This window comes from Gymnodraco acuticeps, unplaced genomic scaffold, assembly GCF_902827175.1.
Source record: "Gymnodraco acuticeps unplaced genomic scaffold, fGymAcu1.1, whole genome shotgun sequence".
In the NCBI taxonomy this organism is placed as follows: Eukaryota; Metazoa; Chordata; class Actinopteri; order Perciformes; family Bathydraconidae; genus Gymnodraco; species Gymnodraco acuticeps.
In genome coordinates this window covers 163,972-189,370 of record NW_022990271.1, presented here as the reverse complement: position 1 = coordinate 189,370, position 25,399 = coordinate 163,972, and the positions used below count along the sequence as shown (strand labels likewise).

General features: G+C 39.9%; 1 protein-coding gene across 1 annotated transcript; it reads right to left on the bottom strand.

The window, feature by feature from the left end:
* Positions 1 to 6,241: 6,241 nt before the first annotated feature.
* On the bottom strand, positions 6,242 to 23,767 carry LOC117549365 (receptor for retinol uptake stra6-like). Its single transcript, XM_034221215.1, has 17 exons — positions 23,565 to 23,767; positions 23,143 to 23,209; positions 19,482 to 19,567; positions 19,253 to 19,392; positions 18,947 to 19,113; positions 17,940 to 18,047; positions 17,397 to 17,464; positions 16,999 to 17,078; positions 10,458 to 10,519; positions 10,191 to 10,353; positions 10,022 to 10,097; positions 9,391 to 9,524; positions 9,028 to 9,145; positions 8,825 to 8,926; positions 7,716 to 7,879; positions 7,489 to 7,626; positions 6,242 to 6,628 (listed from the first exon to the last, which is right to left on the bottom strand). Exons 1-17 carry the CDS (start codon positions 23,663 to 23,665, stop codon positions 6,369 to 6,371), a joined length of 2,034 nt encoding a protein of 677 aa, XP_034077106.1. The 5' UTR covers positions 23,666 to 23,767; the 3' UTR covers positions 6,242 to 6,368.
* Positions 23,768 to 25,399: the final 1,632 nt, after the last annotated feature.

The window sequence follows — 25,399 nt, the reverse complement described above, 5'->3', positions numbered from 1 at the left end:
GCCAGTGTAAAGACTTCAGAACTGGAGTGATGTGATCCACTTTCTTAGTGTTAGTGAGGACTCCAGAAGCAGCGTTCTGAATCAGCTGCAGCTTCCTAATAGATTTTTTAGTGAGACCTGTGAAGACACCATTGCAGTAGTCGAGTCTACTGAAGATAAAAGCATGGACAAGTTTTTCCAAATCCTGCTGTGACATTAGTCTTTTAATCCTAGATATATTCTTTAGGTGATAGTAGGCTGATTTAGTAACTATTTTAATGTGACTGTTGAAACTCAGGTCAGAGTCCATGACTACACCTAGATTTCTGGCATTATCTGTTGTTTTGAACATTGCAGACTGAAGCTCAGCGCTAACTTTTATACGTTCTGACTTGGCTCCAAAAACCATTACCTCAGTTTTATCTTTGTTTAATTGGAGAAAGTTCTGACACATCCAGTCATTGATTTGTTCAATGCACTTACTCAGTGTTTGAATTGGAGCATAGTCTCCTGGTGAAATTGTTACGTACATTTGTGTGTCATCTGCATAGCTATGGTAACTTATTTTGTTGTTTTTCATTGTCTGAGCCAGTGGTAGCATGTAGATGTTAAAGAGAAGAGGCCCCAAGATGGAGCCTTGAGGAACCCCACATGTCATATTTGTCAACTCAGATGTGTATTTACCTATAGAAACAAAGTTGTTTCTGTCCTTTAAGTAGGATTCAAACCAATTTAGAACTGTTTTCGAAAGTCCCACCCAGTTTTCCAGTCGGTCTAGTAATATGCTGTGGTCAACAGTGTCAAACGCAGCACTGAGATCTAACAATACTAACACTGAAGTTCTGCCACTGTCTGTGTTTAAGTGGATGTCATTAAAGACCTTTGCAAGAGCAGTCTCAGTGCTGTGGTTTGGACGAAAGCCTGACTGGAACACATCGAAACAGTTATTTAAATGCAAGAAATTACTCAACTGTTGAAAAACAACTTTTTCAATGATTTTACCTAGAAATGGCAGGTTTGATATGGGCCTGTAATTGTTCATTACTGAAGCATCTAGATTATTCTTTTTTAAGAGCGGTATAATGACTGCAGTTTTCAGGGCCTGTGGAAAAATACCTGAGTGAAGAGATTTGTTTACTATATGAAGTAGATCTGAGGCCATGCAATGAAAAACATTTTTTTTAAATCCTGTTGGAATAATATCAAGGCAGCAGGAGGAGGATTTCAGAAGTTGAATAATGTCCTCTAGGTTTTTATCATTAATCTGATGGAATTGTGTCATGGTGTTTGAATTGATGTTAAGTGGACACAGAGACAACACATTTGCTGTTCCTGATGCAGAGGCACTGACTGCTTGTCTGATTTTCTGAATTTTGTCAGTGAAGAAGGAGGCAAAATCATTGCACGCCCTGGTGGATAGAAATTCAGAGGCTACTGACACTGGGGGATTAGTTAGTCTGTCGACGGTAGCAAATAAGGCACGTGCGTTGTTTTTGTTTTTGGTAATGATGTCAGAGAAGAACGATTGTCGTGCGTTTTTCAATTCCAAATTATAAAGGCCAAGTCTCTCTTTATAGATTTCAAAGTGAACCTGGAGATTTGTTTTTCGCCACCTGCGTTCAGCTTTTCGACATTCTCTTTTTTCTGTTTTCATGGTCATGGCCTTTCTCCATGGAGATATTTTCTTGCCAGACACTTCCTTTACCTTAGTTGGAGCAATGGCATCTATAACATTTTAATAATTTTTGAATTAAAATGATCTACTAGCTCATTTACTGAGATGTTAGCAGGGGCAAGTGTGGAAGAAAAATTCTGAGTAAACATTTCCCTAGTATTTTCAGTTAAATATCGCTTTGTGGTTACCTCTTTTTGAACATGTTTGTGAACAGAAATAGAGCTCTCAAAGAAAACACAGGAATGGTCAGAGAGTGCAACATCAGTCACCACAATCTTAGAGATATTCAGACCCTTTGAGATAATTAAGTCCAGAGTGTGCCCCTTATTGTGCGTGGGCTCCGTCACATGCTGAGTCAGTCCATAGCTATCAAGAACACAAAACAGTTCTTTAGCCCCTCTGTCCTGGGGGTTGTCAACATGGATGTTAAAATCACCAACAATGACTAGACGGTCAAAGTCAATACACACTATAGACAGCAGTTCAGTAAAGTCATCAAAAAAGCTTGCACAGTATTTGGGTGGTCTATAGATATTTAGGAACAGAGCTCGAGAGGAGCATTTCAGCTGAAGGGCCACATATTCCATACGATGTCTTCCTGCATTGAAGGGAATCATTGAACAGAATAGCAACTCCACCCCCTTTCTTATGCATTCTTTCCTGACTCATAAAACTAAAGTTGGGAGGTGTTGATTCGATAAGAACAGCTGCACTGTTATTTTGTTCAATCCAAGTTTCTGTTAAAAACATAAAATCGAGATTGTGCTCAGTGATAAAATCATTGATTAAAAATGTTTTTCCTGCCAAAGACCTGACATTTAATAAAGCTAGTTTAAGTTTGTTAAACACACTATCAGTCATGTTTTTTGTAACAAGCTGTGGCTGACATGGAATCACTGCTAAATTAGATAAACTCACACAAACGTTTGAGCGCTTCCTGTTTCTAAGATGATTCACCGCTCTTAATCTATTACCTATCAACACAGATATCGGCAAAGCTATAGGCAGGCAGGGCCCCGGCATGTCCTGGAAAGAGTTGAGAGTGCCATACGCCCTTGAGCCTGGACCCATCACATATCAGTAAGAGTTTGTTGTGTTTTGTACACACACATCCTTATCAGGCTTCGGAGACTGCAGATGCTTTCTTGAAGGGAGGGGAGGTGGTTGACGTAGGCACGGTGATGGAGACGGGGGAGATGGTGCGGGGGTAGAGGACATGCTGCCAGGGGGGGGAGGTGGTTGACGTAGGCACGGTGATGAAGACGGGGGATATGGTGCGCGTCTCTGCGGTGATTTTGGTGGGCGTCGTTGAGGAGCGGGGGTAAAGGACATGGTGCCAGCCCTGCGTATCGCCTTAGTTTGGTCAGCATCATGAGGGCTTTCTTCAGAGTGTAAAAATGTAACAAAGCTTGTGTCATAAATATAATGCATTGCAAACTGAAATCGACTAGATTTAGGCAGTAGTAAATGTGCTAACTGTAACTAAAATATGCCAATACTCTGTGCAGTAGTTTGGAGATGATTTATTTTGGCTTCATTGGATACATATTCTATCATAAGCTTTCAGCATAATGTAACTCAGATAGGCCAACAAGGAAAGCTCATTGTCTCATCTAGCCCATGACAAAAGACTTGGGCTAATCAAAGGTCATTTCAAATAGCTATCCGTTCACATAGCTTCGGTAAAGGCCAGAAAGAAGGGCAAAAGTTGCTATGCCAGCATTGGCAACAATTGCCTGCACTGCAAAACAAACCAAAATGAAACACAAACTGATCACAAAGAGAGTGACGATATAGGAGAAGAGTTTCAGAGATCTGGAGAAAATGTACTGATAGTTTAGCCTTCTGTGATCAACTCCTTCGATACAGCCATTAACAGCAATGGTTAGCATCATATTAAACTATCAACAAGTATATGTTTTTGTTGAGGTACAACATGGATTTAAACGTGCTAAAAGCTTGTTATGAAGTATTTGTCCAATAATGCCAAACTCCCTTCACCAGCTTTAGTCATCTCATGAGAGTTTAAACGTTTAGAAAAACTGTGTTGTTTCAAAGAGAAACACAATGTGTCCCAGAGCTATGAGCTTTTCAGTTGTACTGTGAGCAATTTCTATGAAGAAAAAAAATCGGTTTTCATGTTGAATACAAATTGGTGTTTGAAAAAAGCTTTCTATGTTGCTGGTAAATGTGGACAGCTCAGTATTATCCACCAAATGTACTGCAGTGTGTAACAATACGGGCACTTATGAGCGCCTCTGTGGAGTTATTGCCTTGTTGTATCTGGGTCATGTGTCCATCCTGTCGTATTTCCAAGAGTATTGTGTTAGGAGACCTGCATGCTGTCTGTTGTCCTGTATGCTGCGTCTTGGGTAAATATTCTTGACTTAAAGAGTAACTTTGAGCCTGTATTTGTCTTTATTTGTTTTATACCCCTGTAATAAAGGTAGTAGTAGGATTTACCAACGTTTTGAGATATCCTCGCTAACTCTCCACTAACTGTGCCTCAATAAAGTTTTGACAAAGGAATACTGAATGATTGCTCAATTCTCAGTCTCTCTTTTTCCCTCAGAACCTTTAATTTAAAATAATCATTGTATATGATATATGCTTTGAATGAATTCCAATCAATCCATTTGTCTTTTTGGATTTGATAATACATTGTAAATAGGTCAAGTAATAAACCAATTAATTGAAAAATAGCGGGATGATAACAAGAGGGCTGGGTAAACGCTAAACCACTAGTAAATATACCATTTATTACACTGATTACTGACGCCAAAAAAAACAACCTTCAAATGATTAAATAATAAAGCAATACATGTCGATGAATGTACACATCCTTTTTACTTTAAAATGGAATAAATATGAAGTCACACATCCAACAGAAACACTGTACTTTATGGCACAGCCCAAGGAGTTTAAAGACCATTTGCATATACAGTATGCATTAAAATAGAATGCAGTAAATGCAACAGAAAAGTATAATCAGTCTATTTGAAAAATGCAATGTGTTTAACCTCAAAACCTGTAGTTTCTCATCCCATTATAATGATGCTTATGTAGTTGAAATTGTTTCGCAGACAAACTTCTAACAGATAATAATAAGATATTACATTGAACAGTCATTAAGTAGCATATGACGCAAAGGTTAAATTAGAATTGTATCGTTCTCAAATGACATTTTTGCAGTTTATTACTTAGTCATTTCTTTATTTACTTTGCTTTAAAGGGCGAGTGTGAAGCATTCAGAATCAGAATCATAAATCCTTTATATTTCCCTCAAGGGGTACATTTACATGGGGATTTATAAGCGGAATTAATATTAAGTATGCACTGAGTACACTTTTAGAACCAGTACATGACGACATAACCTGAGCCAAAGTGTACTCATTTACGCCCTGCCTAGTATCAGCCCTGAACATTGTGCATGTCAATAATTCATTACTTAGAGTCCTCAACAGTACTGTACAAGCAGATCACAATACAGTATAGTCATTTTGTCATTCATATTATTTTCAATGTTTTTGGGAATTGATGACCTTGTTAGTTTGAATTTCCCTATTTACACACCAAACTACATTGACCAAAAATATAAATGCAACACTTTCGTTTTTGCTCCCATTTTTCATGAGATGAACTCAAAGATCTAAAACATTTTCTATATACATAAAATAACCATTTCTCTCAAATATTGTTCACAAATCTGAACAAATCTGTGATAGTGAGCACTTCTCCTTATGCCTCACAGGTGTGGCATATCAAGATGCTGATTAGACAGCATGATTATTGCACAGGTGTGCCTTAGGCTGGCCACAATAAAAGGCCACTTTAAAATGTTCAGTTTGATCACACAGCACAATGCCACAGATGTCGCAAGTTTTAAGGGAGCGTGCAATTGGCATGCTGACAGCAGGAATGTCCACCAGAGCTGTTGCCCGTGAATTGAATGTTCATTTCTCTACCATAAGCCGTCTCCAAAGGCGTTTCAGAGAATTTGGCAGTACATCCAGCCGGCCTCACAACCGCAGACCATGTGTAACCACACCAGCCCAGTGTAGAGGAAACTTCTGTGTAGCTATGCAGTGGGAGTCACCGACTCAGGAAGGAGACACGGGAAGAGCAGTAGCTTTGATGTCAAACACATGATGGTTTATTTGGAGTTAACGGCCGGAGGATTCACATCACAAGTCCAAGAGTCAGAGGTTCTGACTTCACGGTAGAGTTGCCACGTCAATTCTGAAGAACTCTACCCCAGACCCATGTATTTAGCTAGTTCAGAGAGCATCATCAACATGCTGCATAACAAGATAGAATGATAACACCTCTATCAGCTGACGCCAACAGGCAGGAACAGGGAGACAAAACACTGAGAGCACAGCAGCCAAGATTACAGGTGCCTGTGCTCAGTCAGGACAGTTTTAACTGGTACACTGGGTCAAAGTTATGGGCCTTGGAAAATATTCCTTTTCAGATTTGTGAACAATATTTGAGAGAAATGGTTATTTTGTGTATATAGAAAATGTTTTAGATCTTTGAGTTCATCTCATGAAAAATGGGAGCAAAAACAAAAGTGTTGCATTTATATTTTTGTTCAGTGTATTTTATTTGGGACCCTTCATGACATACAGTATATCTTTATTGAGCGGCATACTTTCCAAATTAAATTTTGCCTGCAGTATACTGCGGAACACACTAAGCAGATAAAGGTACTTCATTCAGTTTTATCTTGGTTTGTTGGTGCCTCAGTGGACTGGACTGGCTCGGCGGCAGGCGTAGCAGCCTCTTTCCTACTGCCTTTACTGGAGCTGCAGTTGGGGGTCCCGTTCAGGGTGATTTCTGAGGTCTGCAGTGTCTGGAAGTGCTTCCTGGAGCCCAGCAGGGATGGGTTGTTGACCAGTGTGTACACCAGTTGCCAGCGACATTGAATCCTCCGACGGCTTGTAGCCTTGTTTGGCCTGTTCACCTGAATCCCTGAAAGCATGGAGGAACAGGCAGTCAGGACAGAACGAGAGACCGGACTATGGAACGAGTGAATATAATGCATGTTTCTGTACAGCTGTTTGTATGTTTTGAAAATCTTACAAAACTTATCATATTGTTCTTCTTTTCATGTTCAATAAACAGTTTTAGGAGGCGCCTGGGAAACCATGGGAGATTCAACTTTCTTAAACAGACCTAATATCGGGAATTAAACCTGAAAGGTTGGAAATGTACAATACTAAATCATCAGCATATAATGACACTTTATGTTCCTTCTCCCTACTAAAGAAAGGAAGAAATTGTAAACAGCATGACAACACTTTGGACAGGAGTGGACAGAGAAGACATCCTTGTCTGGTGGTACCTAAAGGAACATAATCACATCGATGCATAAAGTAATTTCATCTCAAATATGACATTTGGGTCTAATCCAAAATCTTGACACGGTCAGAAAGTAAAAGTCCTACTCAACCCGGTCGAACGCTTTCGATTCGTCAACGAATATAAGTACTTGAGCATTTTATACAGGAATGCTGGGATAACATGATATGAAGGTTGAAGAATGACAAACAAATGTCTATTTTTATAAAACCTCTTTGATCCCAAAATGTTATGGGTTGAAGCACTGAACCTAACCCTAATCCCTGTCTAGGTGTATATCTAAAATCTTGGCTAGCAATTCTGCATCTAAATCTAGAACACAGGTTTAGCGGATATTTGTCCTTTTTCAGGAGTATAGATTACATGCCTGAGTATGAAAAGATTAATTGAAGACTTAAAGTAACAAAGGGGGTGAATGTTGGTGAAGAGGATATGTATTATATATGTGTGTGATTTTTCAAGGTCTCTACCTTCCTCTGCGTCTCTTATTTTCTGTCCAGCTCTGCCTCCCTCCACCATCATGTCCAGCAGCAGGCCACAGAAAGCCTTCATCACCGGGTGTGACTGGCTGACCTCCACCTTCAGGAAGTGGGCGTAGTATCGGTAGGCTGGAATGCATCAAAGTTTACAGAATGTGGCTTAAAACTTTTACATTTTCAAATCTCTCAAACTGTTAAAAAACAATTAAAGATGATACCTGGGTCGTAGGACTCTGCAGTTCGGTGAAGAAGACTGATGTCAATACGACCAAGATGGATGATGTTGTACAAAGCTGTTATCACCATTCTCCAAATTGCAGCTACCAGTCCCATCATGATGTTGATCAGGAACAGCAGATAAGTCAAGAGAAACAAACTCTCTCTGCAAATACCCCCAAGCAAATTCAGAAATCATAAAGATGGTTGCCTTTATTTTCTTTATACAGGTAAAGGGGAACACTATTTAAACAATGTGGATGTGATGCAAGATTCCAGTATAACAGTATCAGACTTATCCTTGAATTAGACTTGGTTAGAACATGGATGTATTAAGAGAACTGGATAAAGTGTTGGAGTTGTGTTCAAATTAATTCCTTTGAAAGTTGCTCAGTGGTGCATAAAGCCAAAATGGCATGACTCAAGAGAACCAAAATACCCGGATCATCTAGATCAGGGGTGTCAAAATCAAGGCCCGGGGGCCAAATCCGGCCCGCCACCTCATTGTATGTGGCCCGCAAGAGCTTGCAAAGAATATAATACGTTTATTACATTGTGCATTATATTATATATATTTTATCTATGTATATTTATATAGTCTTAAAGTTACCACCGGCCCTTTGAGTGCAACCATAATTCTAATGTGGCCCGCGATGAAATTGAGTTTGACACCCCTGATCTAGATTATTGGGCCCATAGAGCATGCGTTCTTGCGTTTTTGTTAAGTCTCGCCACATATCCATCCTTCACAGCCAGACTTGGCTCAGTCAAATGAATGGAGAGGGTAAATAGGTTTGGCTTTTAGCACATTTTAAAACTTTCAGTTTGAATTAGGGTAGGGCCCAATAAAGTCCCAGACTGACACGGAAAACACTACTTAAATATCCAGTGCACTTCCTAGAGGCTTTGATTAGAAACTCTAACAATCAGACTGGTTCTAGTGGAAGGTACAGTAATGGTCCTAGCCATGATAATCTCAGACACTTATTTTTATCAATCTGATCCTTTCAGTGGCACTTTATTGAATCAACATTGACAGTGGTGGCCCAAAAATACCAAAGTTACCTGTCAATTGCCTAATCAACATACGTCTTCAAGAAGCTTCACATACCTGTTGTTCAAGTCTCTCGTACCAGCATCTTTTTTGATGAATGCAAACTTCGCAGTCACATGTTGAAGCACTGTAACCAGGATCAGTGTGACCCAACCCGGCCTGAGACAGAACAAATGAAAATATAGAAGTTAAAGGTAATAAGTGTTTTGATCATTAATGATAACATTCAAATAGCGCTAAATGAAACGTTGCCGGCTCACCATGACTTTCCAGCAATTTCGAAAGCGATGATATTACGACCGTAAAAAGCAGGGATAATGATCAAAAACACCAGGAACAATAAGCAGATGAAAAACACTACAGTCTGAATCACCATACCTGTAAATAAAAACACAGAAACAGGCCATTATTATAATTTTCAAAGCATTAAAGACCAAAGACAGTCTTTGCAAATCATCCAACTTATAACCATGTTTTTAAATCATATTACATATATCTTGAGTAAATATGGATGAATCCAGATTTGGTGCTCTATAGTGAGTGTTTGAGGAAGCACGGCATCAAGCATTGTCCTTCAATAAGGTGAAAATCAGTGAAGATGTTAATGTCTTTTTGAGCTTTACCGAGGCAGACGATCGCAGCCTGGTATCCTGTCAAACCTATCCAGCAGACAATGCCAGGTTTAGAAGGACGGATGGTCTTCTGGCTGTTATAAATGCTGTAAACGTCTCCCTTATACAATCCTTTCAGATTTGACCTGAAAAATGGAAAGCAAGTGATAAATTAGGTCCAGACCAAAAGGCATGAGAATCTAATCTCAATCGTAACGTTTGGGGTATGGATGGATGTATCGATGTATGGGTCAAACAAATACAGGGCTATTTTAAATACCCATGAAACCGCTGTCTATATTTTGCCTTTGTTTTTTTCTCTGACTTTATAACATAACACATGCACTTATTTTACACCAAGCCATATTTGTTTAGTTTTGTTGCGTTTTGTTTTTGTTTGTAATATACAAACCTCATTTTATAGTTTAAAGGGTTGACAGATAAAAGCACAATTTAAACTTTATAAATTGAATATACATTTTACCATTAGTGGGTTTGTTGAACTGCCCCCAAGTGGCAAGTGAATTAACCAACTGCTCTAAAATATGAATTTTGGTTCATTTACCAAGCAGCTCAAACTATGGTCCTGCCTCTGACCAGGTTGATAGGCAATGGATGAACCCCAAGGTTTTCGTGCACATACCTGTGAAGTATCATGGACCTCATGAGCATGACAAGACTGACCAGACAAGAGAGGGTCATTGCACAGAGGTAGCACACTGAAAAACAGCATGGTAGAAAATAAAAATAAATCAGTCGCGTATTTTTATAACAATACACTTCCAGAAAGAAAAAAAAGCAGCACCACATACCTTCAAGTAACCAAGTATAAAATGTTACAATTTGGACGACCTCCATCCTGTCGTCTGACAGAACAATCCCAAACCCAAGTAACAGAAAGGCAATGTTTTCATCAATACCAGCACGGACAATGTGGAGGACGGGGACCACCAAGACCACCAACAACAATGCAACCTGAAAGATAAACACATTCCCTTACACACTATTAATTCATGCTCCAGCAAAGCTTTATTATGTTTAAAATGCAAGGTCATGATGATGGTTTATTGAAAACGTACATGATATATTGCCACAAGGGCAACAAATGCCGATACTGCCAGTTGTAGTGGAAATCTAAAAACTGAAAGAAAAAAAAACTTCTGTCACAGTTGAGCTTATTTCAGTCACAGACATTTTAGAATCATTATCGGACAACACTTTAAATGATGGTGTCAACTTACAACAGAGTATGACTTAATTAGAAAATGGCTAATATGACAAACAGGAGCACATCATGTACACATCCGGTTTCACTATGAGTGGTCGCATTTTCGAGAGCTCCTGCTTTGGCGGTTATTCCTCACGATTTTTTACATATTTCATCCTCCTGACAAAGCTACAACGGAGCCTCCTTCCCCCCACCACCACCCCACCTCACCACCCCACCACCCCACCTCACCACCCCACCTCTCCAAACACCATGGCAAGCCGGTTGCTGTAACGGACAAAGACAAATATCTACAAGCTGACGACATTGTGCATTTAAGCAACAAAAATGGACTACATATTTTTCATCTGAACACTAACAGCCTGAGACACAAACTGGCTGAACTCAGGCAGCTATTCATGAACGGTAAGGCAAGCATATTATGCTTTTCTGAGACCAAATTGGACAATTCCATTACAGATTCAGAGATTGAAATTGAAGATTATCTTGTAGTGAGAAGGGACAGGAACGTGAATGGAGATGGTGTCTGCATGTACATACATAAAGACACCAATTTCAAAAACCGTACTGACCTGCATCATGAAAATATTGAATCTGTGTGGGTTGAAATTCTTTTTGACAATGCTAAATCTGTAATAGTCGGGACAATCTATAGACCACCGGAACAGAGTGACTTTTATGATACATTAGATGGGTGTTTGGCTGATGTGGGGGATGTAGAGACAATTATTATTGGAGACTGGAACACGGATATGCAACGTAAAGACACGTCCGTCTTCAAGTCCTTCAGTAGGATTTGTGATCTGCACGGCTTCAGCCAGCTAATCACCCAACCCACCCGGGTATGTGAAACAACACAAACTACCATTGATCTCATTCTGACCTCTGACAAGTCCAGGATCTCCAGTAAAGGGGTTATAGCATGCGGGTTAAGTGATCATTATATGATATTCTGTACCCGCAAAAAGCTAAAACAAAGGGCCGGCTGTCACAAAACAGTCATATCTAGAGACCTCAAAAACTACTCTAGCGAGGCCTTTAACCTAGAACTGGAGAGCCTGGACTGGTCAGATGAGCTCAGTGGTACACAAGTTGAAGAAACATGGCTTGGTTTCAAAAACAAATTCTCTGCAATACTCAATGATTTGGCCCCCCTAAGAACAACCAGGGTAAAAAATCGCGCTGAGCCGTGGATGCACTCCGGCATACTGACCGCCATGAAAACCAGAGACAAAAAATGCTCTGAGTTTCTGTTAGAGTTTATTGAAGGATAAACGTGTTTTCATAATATGTTGTCATTTTATGTTGTAAAGAGACCATAGTCAGAAAAGAGGAACAGAGAATAGTCTGTTCCTCTTTTCTGTGGACCACACACATCACATTGACCTTTCTGAAGTATTACTGAATCTGTCAGACAACAGTATTAAACCTACCAGAACAATCGAAATCAATGGGGAAAAATTAGAATTCTTATGTGACAGCGGTGCAGACTCATCAGTAGTGAACAAAGAGGTCCAAAGAATGTGGCCACCAACTGGCACTATGTTTGTAAAATCAGCAAATGGACACATAAATCAGAGGTCGATTTCAAAGCCACTTTTTATGGAAGATAGAAGGTCAGGCCTCCAGGCATCCCTCAAATTTGTGTTCATCTCAAACTGCCCTGTCAATTTGCTAGGGAGAGACGGCATGGAAATGTTAAAAATCAGTGTAGTACCAGTCAAAGGGGGAATGCGAGCAGTAGGGCCCGGAGAAAAGGTGGAAGACCAGGTCTTCCTTCAAAAATCCATAAACACCCCCAACTACTACTGGTCACTAGACATGCCACAACCTGACGTGACAAACACAGGTGAACACCTGTTAACACTATTCACCCCACAACATGGCCAAGAAGTAATGAAACCTGACGCATTGCACGTTACACTAAAGTACAAGAACACCCCTGGCCCAGACAAAGACTATGATGTGCTCGTGCATCGACTGACACCACAGAGGGTAGTGTTCCACTCGATGTATGCAAACCAACACGGGGATGTTGTAATTGACGCTAGGGTCCCATCAACCACTGCCTTGATAATGGAACCAGGTTCCACACCACACATATCAGTAGCTAGGGGCCCAGGGACTTCATGGAGAGACTTAGGTTTATTAGTGGCTAGAGGTAACAGGATAACAAAATGGACAGATGACAAAAACGGTTGGCAAACTGGAGGCGGGTTAAAGCGCAAAACTCTAGGGTTTACTCTAGTGATGACACCACGCGCCCACCTAGACGACCCTGAACAACAATGATGTATGCTAAGTGAAGAGGCCTTAGAGGTCCTGAAAACGGTGCCGCCATGCGTATGGTCACAAGGAAAATGTGATGTAGGTCGCATGGTGAACGCAAAACCTGTACACGTTAGACCAAAAACTAACTACAGACCTAACATAAGACAATACCCCTTAAAAGAGGATGCAAAAGTTGGCATCAAACCTGTAATTGAAGAAATGCTAAAAGCAGGGATCCTGCGTGAGTGCCCTGATGCATCATGCAATACCCCCATCTTCCCAGTAAAAAAGGCTGATGGGCAGTCATGGAGAATGATTCAAGACTTAAGAGCAGTAAATGATGCTGTACAAAGCACAGCCCCAACAGTACCAGATCCACACACGTTAATGAACGGCCTTAAGCCAAATATGGCATGGTTCTCAGTGATAGACTTGAGCAATGCCTTTTTCTCCATTCCTGTAGAAAAAGACTCACAAGGATGGTTCGGGTTCACACATGAAGGAACAAAGTACACATACACCAGATTACCTCAGGGGTATGTGGATAGCCCAGCAATCTTTTTATGAGAAATAGCAAATTGTTTGGCTACATTACAGATACCTGACACATCGCAGATTTTGGTATATGTAGATGATATTCTTGTTGCGTCACCCACACAGGAAGAAAGCACAAAAGTCACACTACAAGTACTGACACATTTGGCCAAAACAGGAAACAAGGTTTCAAGACAGAAACTTCAGTTTGTGAAAGAGGAAGTGATCTTTTTAGGCCACAATTTAAACCGAGAAGGGAGACGCATACACACAGAGAGGAAAGTGTTTCACAACCAATACCTCTTGTGATATTAAGGGATATGCAGAACAACGCACCCGACAGAGAAAAGAAGAAATGGTTGACAGATGGTGCAACCACAGACCCTGAGGGAACATTCAGAATAAACAACAAGATAGTACTCCCTGTTAGTCTCTATTAAACAGCAGCACATTTGAGTCATGGGCCGTGCCATGTCTCAACAGAAGGGAGATGGTGACAATAATAAATGAACACTTCCATACATACAACTATATTACATTTTCTAAAAACTTTTGTAGAGCCTGTGTAGTATGTTGCAGACAATGCTCAAGGCAATGAGCGACCACAGAGAGGAAAGTAGAAACATGCATGAGAATCACACCCACGGCAAAAGGGTTGTCTCCCTTTGAGATCATAACAGGAAGGCAATTCAGACTACCAATCACAGACGAGGTGAGGGAGGAGGATGATGCTGAGGCAGAGACTACATTAGCTGAATGGATGAGCAGACTCTTCAGAAGTAATGAGATAGCTCGAACAAATAACCTGCCAGACATTTCTACTCCCTTACAGGATACCCGAGTGCAGACTGGTGACCAGGTCCTCGTGAAGGTGATTAAGAGGAAGCATTGGCACTGTCCACGGTGGGACGGTCCCTACACGGTACTGCTGACAACACCGACTGCACTAAAAATCGCCGAAAGAACTACGTGGATACATCAGAGCCACTGCAAAAAGATAATACCTCTCCAACTTAACGACGGATAAGTGGTGGAAGTCCGGCTACAAAGGGCGGTGTTTCATTAGGAAATACTGGTCTCAACCCCGGTGAAGAAAACAACAGAACCACTATCACAACTAGACTTTGTTGGGAAAGGTGTTGTGTGTAGTGACCCTGCTGGGTCTGACGCTAATGACTATAAAGACACTGTAACCAGCTAGTAATTATGAAAAACAGGAGGGAATGTTAGAGTTTATTGAAGGATAAACGTGTTTTCATAATATGTTGTCATTTTATGTTGTAAAGAGACCATAGTCAGAAAAGAGGAACAGAGAATAGTCTGTTCCTCTTTTCTGTGGACCATACACACACACACACACACACACACACACTCGCCCACATGATTGCGAGTCACAAGACTCCCATTGACAAATAAGCCGTTGGTTACATACACTTCCTCATGCATGATTTGTAACTGTTTGTTGAAATAAAAAGAGGGTGCCAAGGAGAAGGCGAGCAGAGTTGGTTTTGGAGTTGACATGACCTGTCACTCGCTGATTCTCCTTGCAGCAAGTAAACTGGAAACATGAGTCCTGTTATCTCTGTTCACTGGGTTCTGGTTATTGAACCGAGCTGGGGTTTACTCTTACAAAGTAATATATAGAAATACCCCACAGTTTCATAAAAGTCAGTCAATGCTTTCCAAAAGCACGAGCAGTGAACTCCAGGCCCACGTGACTGAACTCAAAATTGAAAGAAACAGACTAAGAACTGACGTAAGCTCCATGATCAAAACTGCCAAAAAGAATTTCATCAATGTCAAAACTGAGGAAAACAAAAATAAACCCCGTGAACTTTGGAAATTACTCAATAACCAGCTTGGCTGCAGTAAAAAACTCAAAACGAGATTTTTCTAACTTAAACATAAAGACAGATAACAGGCTCATCACAGACAAACTGGATGTGGCCAAGTACTTAGAACATCCCACTCCACTGACACATGCCTTCTTTATTTGAGCGACCACATCAAACAAGAGGTGGACGAGGGCAAGTACTGCGGCATGGTGATGCTGGACCTACAAAAGGCTTTCGACACTGTCAATCACCCCATTCTGATTGACAAGCTAAAAGCAATTGGTTTTGATAAACTATCGGTGAGCTGGATGCAATCCTACCTGGAGGGGAGAGAACAGATGGTGGAGGTAAACGGTACTCTGTCCCCCCCCCTCCCAGTGAGCTGTGGTGTTCCACAAGGAAGCATATTAGGTCCGTTACTGTTCCTAATTTATGTAAATGACATGTCATCAGCATGTGACTGCAACTTGTTCCTGTTCGCGGACGACTCAGCCCTGCTGGTCTCTGGCAGGAACAGGTTGCAGGTTGAAAAAACCCTCAGCTCCGAGCTCGGCAGAATCTGCACCTGGCTCGCCGATAATAAATTATCATTACACCTGGGTAAAACAGAGTCCATTCTCTTCGGTTCGAAACATAATCTCAGCAAATCCGACGACTTCTCAGTTGCAGTGGGCGACATTATTGTCACAAGTAAGAAGGAAATTACATACCTAGGATCTATTCTTGAGGCAAACCTCTCCTGTGACAAAATGGCATCCAATGTAATAAAAAAAGTCAATCAAAGAACTAGATTCCTATACCGGATCTCTTCTCTGGTAAACAAAAACACCCTGAAAACTCTGGCAGGAGCACTCATTCAAGGGTACTATGACTATGCTTGCACGTCATGGTACCATAGCACCTCCAAGGCGCTAAAAATAAAACTTCAAACATCGCAAAATAAACTGGTCAGACTACTGCTTGACCTCTCATCTAGAACCCACCTCACCTCTGCCCACTTTGACAACCTAGGATGGCTTAGAGTAGACGACAGAGTACAGCTACTTGCAATGGGCCTGGTCTACAAGATCCACTACACCTCTATGGTACCCATGTACATGTCAAAATTCTTCCCAAAGGTCAAGGAATACCATGATCATAACACCAGAGGGAGCTCCACAAATCATGTGAAACCCAGATTTGGCACAAAAAAGGGGGAATACACGTTTCGCAATTATGCCACATCAAGGTGGAAGGCTCTTCCCACAACTGTAAAGGAAAGTAAAACTATACTTACCTTCAAAACCTCTCTTAAAGAGCACCTTCGGGGGAGAACATTGCAAAACTGGCCCCGGTAATGGTACAAATCTCAACCTGTCGTTCAATGGACAGCTTCCCCCCCCCCATCTATGTATATACTCGCATTTTAGACTCCGTTACTAACTGTATATCTGTAGACTTGGTATGTCTTAAATGTCCGGTTAGGATGTATTAGAACGAAATCTAAAATGAAAATTGTAAACAAGCAATCTGTATGTAAAAAACCACCTGTATGTAAATTGTAAATAAGCCATCTGTATGTCAAATATGTCTTATATGTCTTAAATGACATGATGAATTGGAAATGGGGGACCCTGATGTAAACAAGACGAAAGTCTTTCTCTGGTCTGCATCCCCTTAACAATTGTATGTTTTGAGCTGTACTGTACTGTACCCAATATACAAGCTGTTAATAAACTTTTCAATCAATCAATCAATCAAGGGTGTACACACCTTTTTCTGGCATATAAATATAACTCTTTGGCACCTTCAGTATTCTCTCTGCCAGTGTTGGTTTGTCCGCAGATGAAGAGCTACAACAGGACAAAATGTACCTTATTTTCACGATGGAGCATTGAGGACATTGTGCGTCAAACAATTAGGGAGCTGGGGGGGAGGGATTCCCGGAAGAAACACATATTTCCCGAGAATAAAGTCATACATTTACGAGAAAACCACTTGGATATTGGTTTGAGTCGTAACTGCTAGAAAAAACTCAGTATTTACAAGAAAACAATCTGTGTATACAACCAAAATCAAGTTACGTGGTTAACCATTCTCAATGTGTAATAAAGGTACTTTAAATGTTATATTCTTATATTATTATTGATGTCTGCTTTATCTCCATTTACCTGGCATTTGAGGACTTTTTTTTAAGAAGGGATTTCACATAGTCGGTGTAATAGCTGCTGTCAAGGTCCTGTGAACAAACATGTTGTAATCAAATTATCCCAATTTGAAGATAAAAAAACACTGTATTCCTTTGTTGTAAACATTATAAAAGAAGACCAGCTTAGTGTTTTCCAGATTTTTTCCAGGCCACAAGAATTTCCCTTTTAAATCATTAGAAATAAACCGCAGACAGATTAAAGCCACTGTTAAACAAAAACTCTGTTGTATTTTTTGTTTGAAAGGGAGAAAATATCACAACCCTCGTCATAATCTGCTCAAGGAAGCTGATTTAAACCCACACTGTTCCACTCAAGCTGCTTACAGTAATCATGGTTATGTTTTACATTGTTGAAATTCAGGTTCTTTCCTCAGTTTGACCATGAGCCTGAGATTAGTTTACATGTTGGCATTTTCACATATAGGATACACATATATACAGGCAAATGTTGAATGTTTACATAAAGGACAAATACTATTTTTGTATTGTCAGATTTTGTTCTCACCTCGTCAGTCTTTGGTCCTTTGACGAAGAGCAAAATAAACTGGACACAGATATATGCGAAGCAGGCCAACTGGGGAAGACTTGCAAGCAAAGCATAGTATGTATAGATCTGTGAGGAAGGAAATAAAGAGAGGTGGTTCAAGGTAATCTGTTCTTTAAATTATTGTACAGACAGATTAAAGCTGCAGTAGGCTAATCCATATTTTTATATGAACAGTATTTTAAATGTAAAGTGAAACATGAAAGTTATTCTGCCTGTAGCTCTGTCACCACAAATACATATCACCAGCCTCGTTGTGTTTTAGTGTTGGTTAACAAACTGCAACTTTACTGTTTTATTTTAGTCTCCAAGCTCTTATTAAAGTTGTTTTCTGCTGTTAGAGGTAGCTATTTTCATTCAAACAACACCGATCAGCAAACAGAACAAACTTAGTCTAGATTTATTTGTTGGGGGATTTGGGAGACCAAAATAAAAGAGCTAAAATTAGAGCAAAGGTGGATTGTAATATGGGTCTAAGTAGATTGCTTTGTGTTTGTGCGGTGTGTAAAAATGTTACTGTTGGCTAAGTTTACTATAACATAACATCATTTACGGTAATATACCATACCATAACATTTAAAGCTTAGACTGCTGCCCCCAAGTGGCCCAAAAAATAAGCTAATGCAATTAAAAAACAGCTTTAGTTTGTTTAATTGTGTATAATTCGATGTGAACTAGAGGTTCAATGATCTTATAAACCGTGAGGCAATGTAAAGTTGCAAACTTCAGAGGTTTAGCTTGAACTAAAACAGCTCTGGTTGTAATAAGTCCTATTGGTAATGGAAATCAAGGGGCAGCACTGCTGGCAATATTGGATTTTGTTTCAATTTGTAAATCAATGTAACGAAGGCCCTTAAATTCACGGGGTTAGTCTATGGCAGACATTCCAGTCAAGTTAAACCATTAATGAAAATGTCAATATAAAACTACAGTGTTGAAAAATAAACATGTTGATGTTGGTGTCTCACCTCTGGAGTCTTTGGACAGTCGAACTTCTGCCATACGAGGACCGCGAAATGACTGAAGGAGAGAAGCGTCCCGAACACATAACCTGCTTTGTGCTGCAGAGTGCAACAGACCATTAGAGGATAATACAGGATGGGGTAGTAGAAGATGGCAATTACCTTCATGTACTCTGAAAATCAAGGGGCATAAGAAGAGGATGTGTTATTCCCTGATGTGTTGCCTCCCATGGGTTACCCGATATTGAACAAACAAAAAAGACGGAGCAAAGTCCAGTCTGAGTTGCTTTGAGTCAAACATAAAATGTCCACCTTTAATCTCCTGTGGAGTATCTTTGGAGAAAGGCAGAGGGTCCGGGGCGATCACCAGCATTGACAGCTTGCTGAACAACAGCCCAAAAACAGCCATGACCAGGCCTTTGTGCTGAGTCTGGTCCAGGAAGTTGGCAGGACTGTGTGATCATAAACACGAACCTTAACATAAAAGTAAACAAAACCTGCAGTCTAAAGTCCTATTTATGTCCAGACCTCCCAAATTCACCTGAAGATGGAGGACGATCCTCTTGTGAAACCTTGGCATAATTTGTTTTTCCTGGAGAGAGCTGCGAGGATTAACATGACCACCAGCTACAGGGACACACACAATTCATTAAGACTTTATAATGCTTAAAGAAAAACATGTGATTAACTTTAATACTGGATAACCTGTTTTTGTAAACACTTAAAACATTTGTCTTGATTAGCTACTGCTGAATTTTGTCTGGGAGTCCCAGCAGCTTCTACTGAAGCCAGACAATTCAATTTTCAATTCAAAAGCTTTATTAGCATGACCATATTTACATAGAGTATTGCCAAAGCTATGTATATTTGTAACATCTATACAACAATACATACAAATAAACAAATGAACAGTTATAAACAAACTGCTAAGAACATGTTTTTTGTTGTTGTTTTTTTTTTTACAAGGAATACAGATTCATTTCATTCATATAATACATGAATACAAAATAGAATATGATATATATACATAAGATGTGAGACCTGGTGTATCTGCTCATTCCGGTTCCCTCAGACTGTGGCAGGCAGAAACAAACTGTCCTGCAACAATGCAGCTCTCTTTATATTCCCAGAGAAGTATTTTTAGTTTTTTCATTTTTAAATATTTGAGGATGCTTATGGTTGAGTTTTGGGAAGAATTGTTTCCGTACAGGTTCAAAAGTTGGGCATTGTGTGAGGAAGTGCTGCTCTGTCCCCACAGCAGTTCCTCCACACTGTTGACATGATCGCTCCTCTTTTGGCAGCCATGTTTTCTTGTACCTGCCTGTTTCTAAGGCCAGGCTGTGAGCACTCAGGCTGTACTTTGTCAACAACTTCCTGTGTTTAACATCAGTCACTGTGCTCAGGTAGGCTGCCACAGTGTACTGTCTTTTTAGGGCCAGATAGCATTGCATTTTACTTTGTGTTTGGGATTTAGTGTTCCAATAAGCGAGGTAGTTTTGTGTGTGTTTGGTTCATTTGGTTGATTCTAATAGATGTGGGCTCAGCCTGGCCCTGATCACAGTTTGAACCGGTTTGTGAACAGAGTGTCAGGACCAGCTGAGAGAGGGGACTCTTGTTCATTTCTTGATGCTGCAGGGCTTTGTGGTGGTAGGAGTGGGGGTCACTTTCTTTTAGATGTAGCCAATATTTAATTGATCGTTTCTGGATTTCTATTAATAATGGAAATGTGCCTAATTCCGCTCTGCAGGCGTTGTTAGTTGTTCTCCTGTGAACCTGGAGGATGCATTTGCAAAACTCATTGTGAGCATTTTCTATTGGATGATTTTCCCATTTGTCAAATGTTTGGTTTGTTTGTGGGCCCCACACTTCGCTTCCATAGAGTAGGATGGGGTGTATTTCTGATTGAAGTAATTTAAGCCAAATAAAAATTGGAATTTGAATATGGATTTGTCTTTTTATTGCATAAAATGCCCTGCGTGCTTTCTCTCTCAGTTCCTTGACAGTTTGATTAAAGCTTCCAGTGGAACTTATTTTCAGGCCTAAATAATTATATTCTGAGCAATTTTCTATTGTCTGTGTCCCAATTGTAAAGTCAATATTGTTTGCCTGACATCTGGATATTTTTTTTGAAATATCATTGTTTTTGTCTTTTTTATGTTAATTGCCATGGCCCAGGTCTGACAGTAACCTTCGAGTATATTTAAACTCTGTTGAAGTCCTTCTTTTGTCGGGCTTAACAGGATTAAATCATCTGCATACAGCAGGAATTTGATCTCTGTTTTGTGAAGTGTGAGCCCAGGTGCTGTGGACTGTAGGATAGTGGCCACTGGCCAGTTCGTTAATGTAGATGTTGAACAGGGCCGGTGATAAACAGCATCCTTGTCTTACTCCCCGTTCTTGAGAAATTAAGGTGGTTATTTTGTGTCCGATCTTGATGCTGCACATGTTGTTTCTGTACATAGATTTGATTAGGTCAAATGTTTTTCCCCCTAACAGGCCAGTCCCTAACTCCGGGGACTTCCGGCCGGGGATTTTGGGCGGCACTATAGAGTGGCGAAGTCAAGCCCATCTACTTCCGCCCCATGGGACCTTATTTCGGAAAAATAATGTATTGAAGTCAATGGAGAGAGAAAACGTATCTTTCGATCCCATTTGAATTGTGCCATGCATTACACATATGATGTTTGTCAATCTTAAATAATAATTTCCATGTCATAAAAGTCACAGTTTGTCGTAAAACTGTTGAAAATATAAGACAATGAAAAATACGCAACTAGAAAGACTACAAATCCCAGAATCTCGGTCCCGCATGCTGGCTCTTACGGAACCGACTAACTCCACTTTTGCGTATGTACAGCTCTCAACGTGCCCAGACTTGGAGTGATTTTCACCTCTTTTAATACTTTTCGCCTCATTCTGAAAGAAAGAAGTGAAATGTGCCAACGTGACGGCCGTCTTGGTGTGTGGTGCGAGACGGGAGATGTAGCTAATTGAGCGGTTTCACACAAAAAAGTGTTACTTCACAGTTTTTACGACACATTTTTATTTTTTTGAAATGTAAAATTATCTTTTAAATTGACAAACATCATATGTGTAATTCGTGGCACAATTCAAACGGGATTGAAAGATAATCTTTCTCTCTCCATTGACTTCAATGCATACCTTTTCCGAAATAAGGTCCCATGGAGGTCCCCCTGAAAGGGAGGGACTTCGCCTATCTATACGCCGTGAAGTTGTTTGCGGCCTGCCAGTAAACCCAAAGCAGAAGAAGAAGAAGTGACGTCAGCGGCTTCATTTGCCTAATCCACCCCCAGGGATTTATTCCGGTGTGAACGCGATCTGTACTTAAAGTGGGAAAAGTACTGTGGTGTGAACGCGCCTAAAGTCAACTGATTCGCCAAAGTCTTGGAAAAAATTCCAATTCTCAATACCACCTCTCTAAGTCATACTTTACTCTTCCTCCTTTAGGTACATATTGTGAACTTATTTGTGTTTCTTTTTAATTAGTGCTATATATAGCTTTTGCCTGCTACAGTATCTCATTAAATCCAATTCACGAAATAACAAAGCAAAGCAGCTTTGAAAATGCAATTGGAAGTTGTAATAAAGCGACCAATCAGACATGAGAACGTGCATTAGAAACTCATTTTGCAAAGAGGATACTTCAGACTACGATGCCTTGTTATTTCTGCTGCAGTGACCCAGTATTCCACATTATTTTCTGAACAGGGAAATCGGTCAATGTCCTATGTGTGCAGTATGAGAAATGTTCTGACCAAGGTAAAGTGGCCCTCACTTCTAAATGGCTAAGAACAAAATATGGCAAACATCATTAAATGAAATGTCTGCCTGAATCAAAGGAAGCAGGATGCAAAAACTTTAGAACAAAACCTAAACTCTTTGTTTTCTAGAGTTGTTTTATGGTTTGCTCATTTAATGTTTGTGCTAACAGAGCAGAGCCAGCCACTTTGTAAGCTGTCTGAGGCTAATGTGTTGCTATACAACGTTCTGATTAACTGTGAAATACATTATGGCCAAATTATGGGGCATTTTCCTTTTCCAATTTTGATATCTCTGTTTTAATTGCATACTTCAATAGTTTATTTATTTGACATCACTTGGCTATAAAGGTTCACAACACTAAACGGTTGGGAACCAGCACTATAATACACCAACACTAAGCAGATGTGCAATATACTTACAGATATCGACAGCATGCATATGTGGAAGAGCCTGTCTTCCGCTGTGGGGTCACATGGCAATATAACTCTGATAAAAAACGCAAAACACATTGAAATTAAGTAAAAGCTGAATTATTTGCGGATATGGCACAACATGCAAATACTTAAAACAAGAGACACTTATAATTTCAATTGCTTAAATGTCTAAGTCCAAATGTCGCTACTGCCAAAATAGTGCCACAGTTTTATGATTTTCCCAATTGATAAATGTAATTGCGATTGATGGGTATATGTACATATAATCTATATCTTTAAATGTATATGATTGCATCTCTGAAAATGTTCCAATTACAAGACATTTCACTTTTATCAGCACAAAATCACCAAACAACCCTTTGACACCACCAGTTCTGCTCTTTTTTATCTTCAGGTTTTATACTCACTCTTTGGGGGGTTGGGTTGGCTCTGCGTTGTTTGAGTACCAGTCTGAATAATCATAATAAGAATATTCAAAAGGCTCAAATTCCACCTTGCTGGTATTCATGGCCGCTGTTCAGTCGAGTCAAACAGGATGCAGCGGGATGATTAAAGATCCAGAGGATCCAGGAACCCTCGCTCAGCGACCTGCTGGTGCTGAAACGTGTCGGGACAGTTTGGACAAAACACCCAGAAACATTCCAGGTCAACAGAGAGCTCAACAGCAGATTAACAGCTGCACAGGGGGGAGTGTGAGGAGGGAGAGGCTCAATAATACAGCCTGTAATAGAAATTCAGGAATCAACTTAAAAGGTGCTTTTTTAAGTGATTTTGTTTTTCTTTGATGGGGAAGTTAATCTTTATAATCCTGGCTTTATAATTCAACTTCAAAATATTTGATTTTGATGCCACTTTGTACTACTACTGAGGGAACACAAATAAATAAAGACTTAAAGTCTTATTTAAGTGTTGATTATATTTCACATAATTTGCAAGTATCTCAAAATTGTACTTAAGTTAATGTACTTAGTTACTTCCCACCTCTGCAGCTTTTATTAGTCAATGGACACAAAATGAATAGGCAATTATTTGGATAATTGCCAGTAAACTATTGCTCATGCTTAAACACCATATTATTTCAGCTTTACATATGTCAGGATTTAGTTTTCTTGATTTACTTTTTAGTTGTGATACAATGTAGATGTGTCCATTTGTGCTCTCAGTTATTGTGATGGCACTTTTCTTACATTTTACAAACCAAAAATGTAATGTATTAATAGATACAAAATCAGTCAGCAGATATCACTAATTGCAGCCTTGTTTAAATATATTTAATCTAACGTTTTGGTTTATGCCTAAATGTCATGAATATTGATCTCTCTTTTTGTGCCTACATGAACATTTTCCTGTTTTTGCTGATGAATTCAAACACCAAACTACCCAAACAAAGGTTAAAAACTAATTTCATTAATTTCTTCAATCACAAGAATGATGTTTGATACATTTGAATGTTATATGTGTGTTGTTTTCATGTTGAAATACAGCACTCTTGGTAAGATTAGGCAATGCAACGTGGTTTTAACCTGTTTGCCTCGCTCCGCCTGTTACTAGAGAGACTAATCTTATAATAAGATGAAAATCTCTGATTTAAACAGGGGCAACCTTTGTGTGAAGAGAGCTTAGGAAAGGCCAACATGAGAATGTGGATGGTTTGACACGTGAGGTAAGACTTCAGATTAGAATCACTCCAAACTAATGTTTAATTTGTGATATAAAGAAAGAAATGTATTAAAGGTGCCAGCAGCAGATTGACTGATCACCTGAAGTACACAGACCTTTAATCTTTTAAAACTGGAGCATAAAGATGGATTCAGTGATTCCAGGACATTTTGTTCTTCACTTGCATCATGAAGATTATTTTAAGGTACATTTCCAGCCATTTTTTCAGAGCATAATTTACTGTAAATAAAATGCATCACCTTTGAGAGCTGAAAGGGTCTTAATCTGGATGTGTGAGCTCACTCATATGACAAAGGCCTCAGAGGGCCAGCTGATCTGATCCCAGGATTTTCTGACTGAGGGCCTTGCACGTGAGGCTAAAACACTCAACTGCTGCTGCTACATAAAAACCAATGAAACGCAGACACATGTGCTGGAGGCTCTTAAAGGTATACCAAGCAGTTGCACTTAAAAAGCCAAGCAAAGCTCTTTCCCAGAGCTGTCTGTTGAGATTTCACTTGAACTACTCGCTTGCAAAGCAAAACAAATATGTGTATGCATGTAGCTCTGCTCCTCTGATGTC

Excerpts from the sequence above, each read along its gene's own strand:
- LOC117549365 (XM_034221215.1), bottom strand. The coding sequence starts at position 23,665 with ATGAATACCAGCAAGGTGGAATTTGAGCCTTTTGAATATTCTTATTAT. Across the intron at positions 10,520-16,998 it reads TATTTATATGCCAGAAAAAG|TTTTTAGATTTCCACTACAA; the intron begins GTGTGTACACCC and ends TTTTTCTTTCAG. Across the intron at positions 9,525-10,021 it reads AGGTCCATGATACTTCACAG|GTCAAATCTGAAAGGATTGT; the intron begins GTATGTGCACGA and ends TCCATTTTTCAG.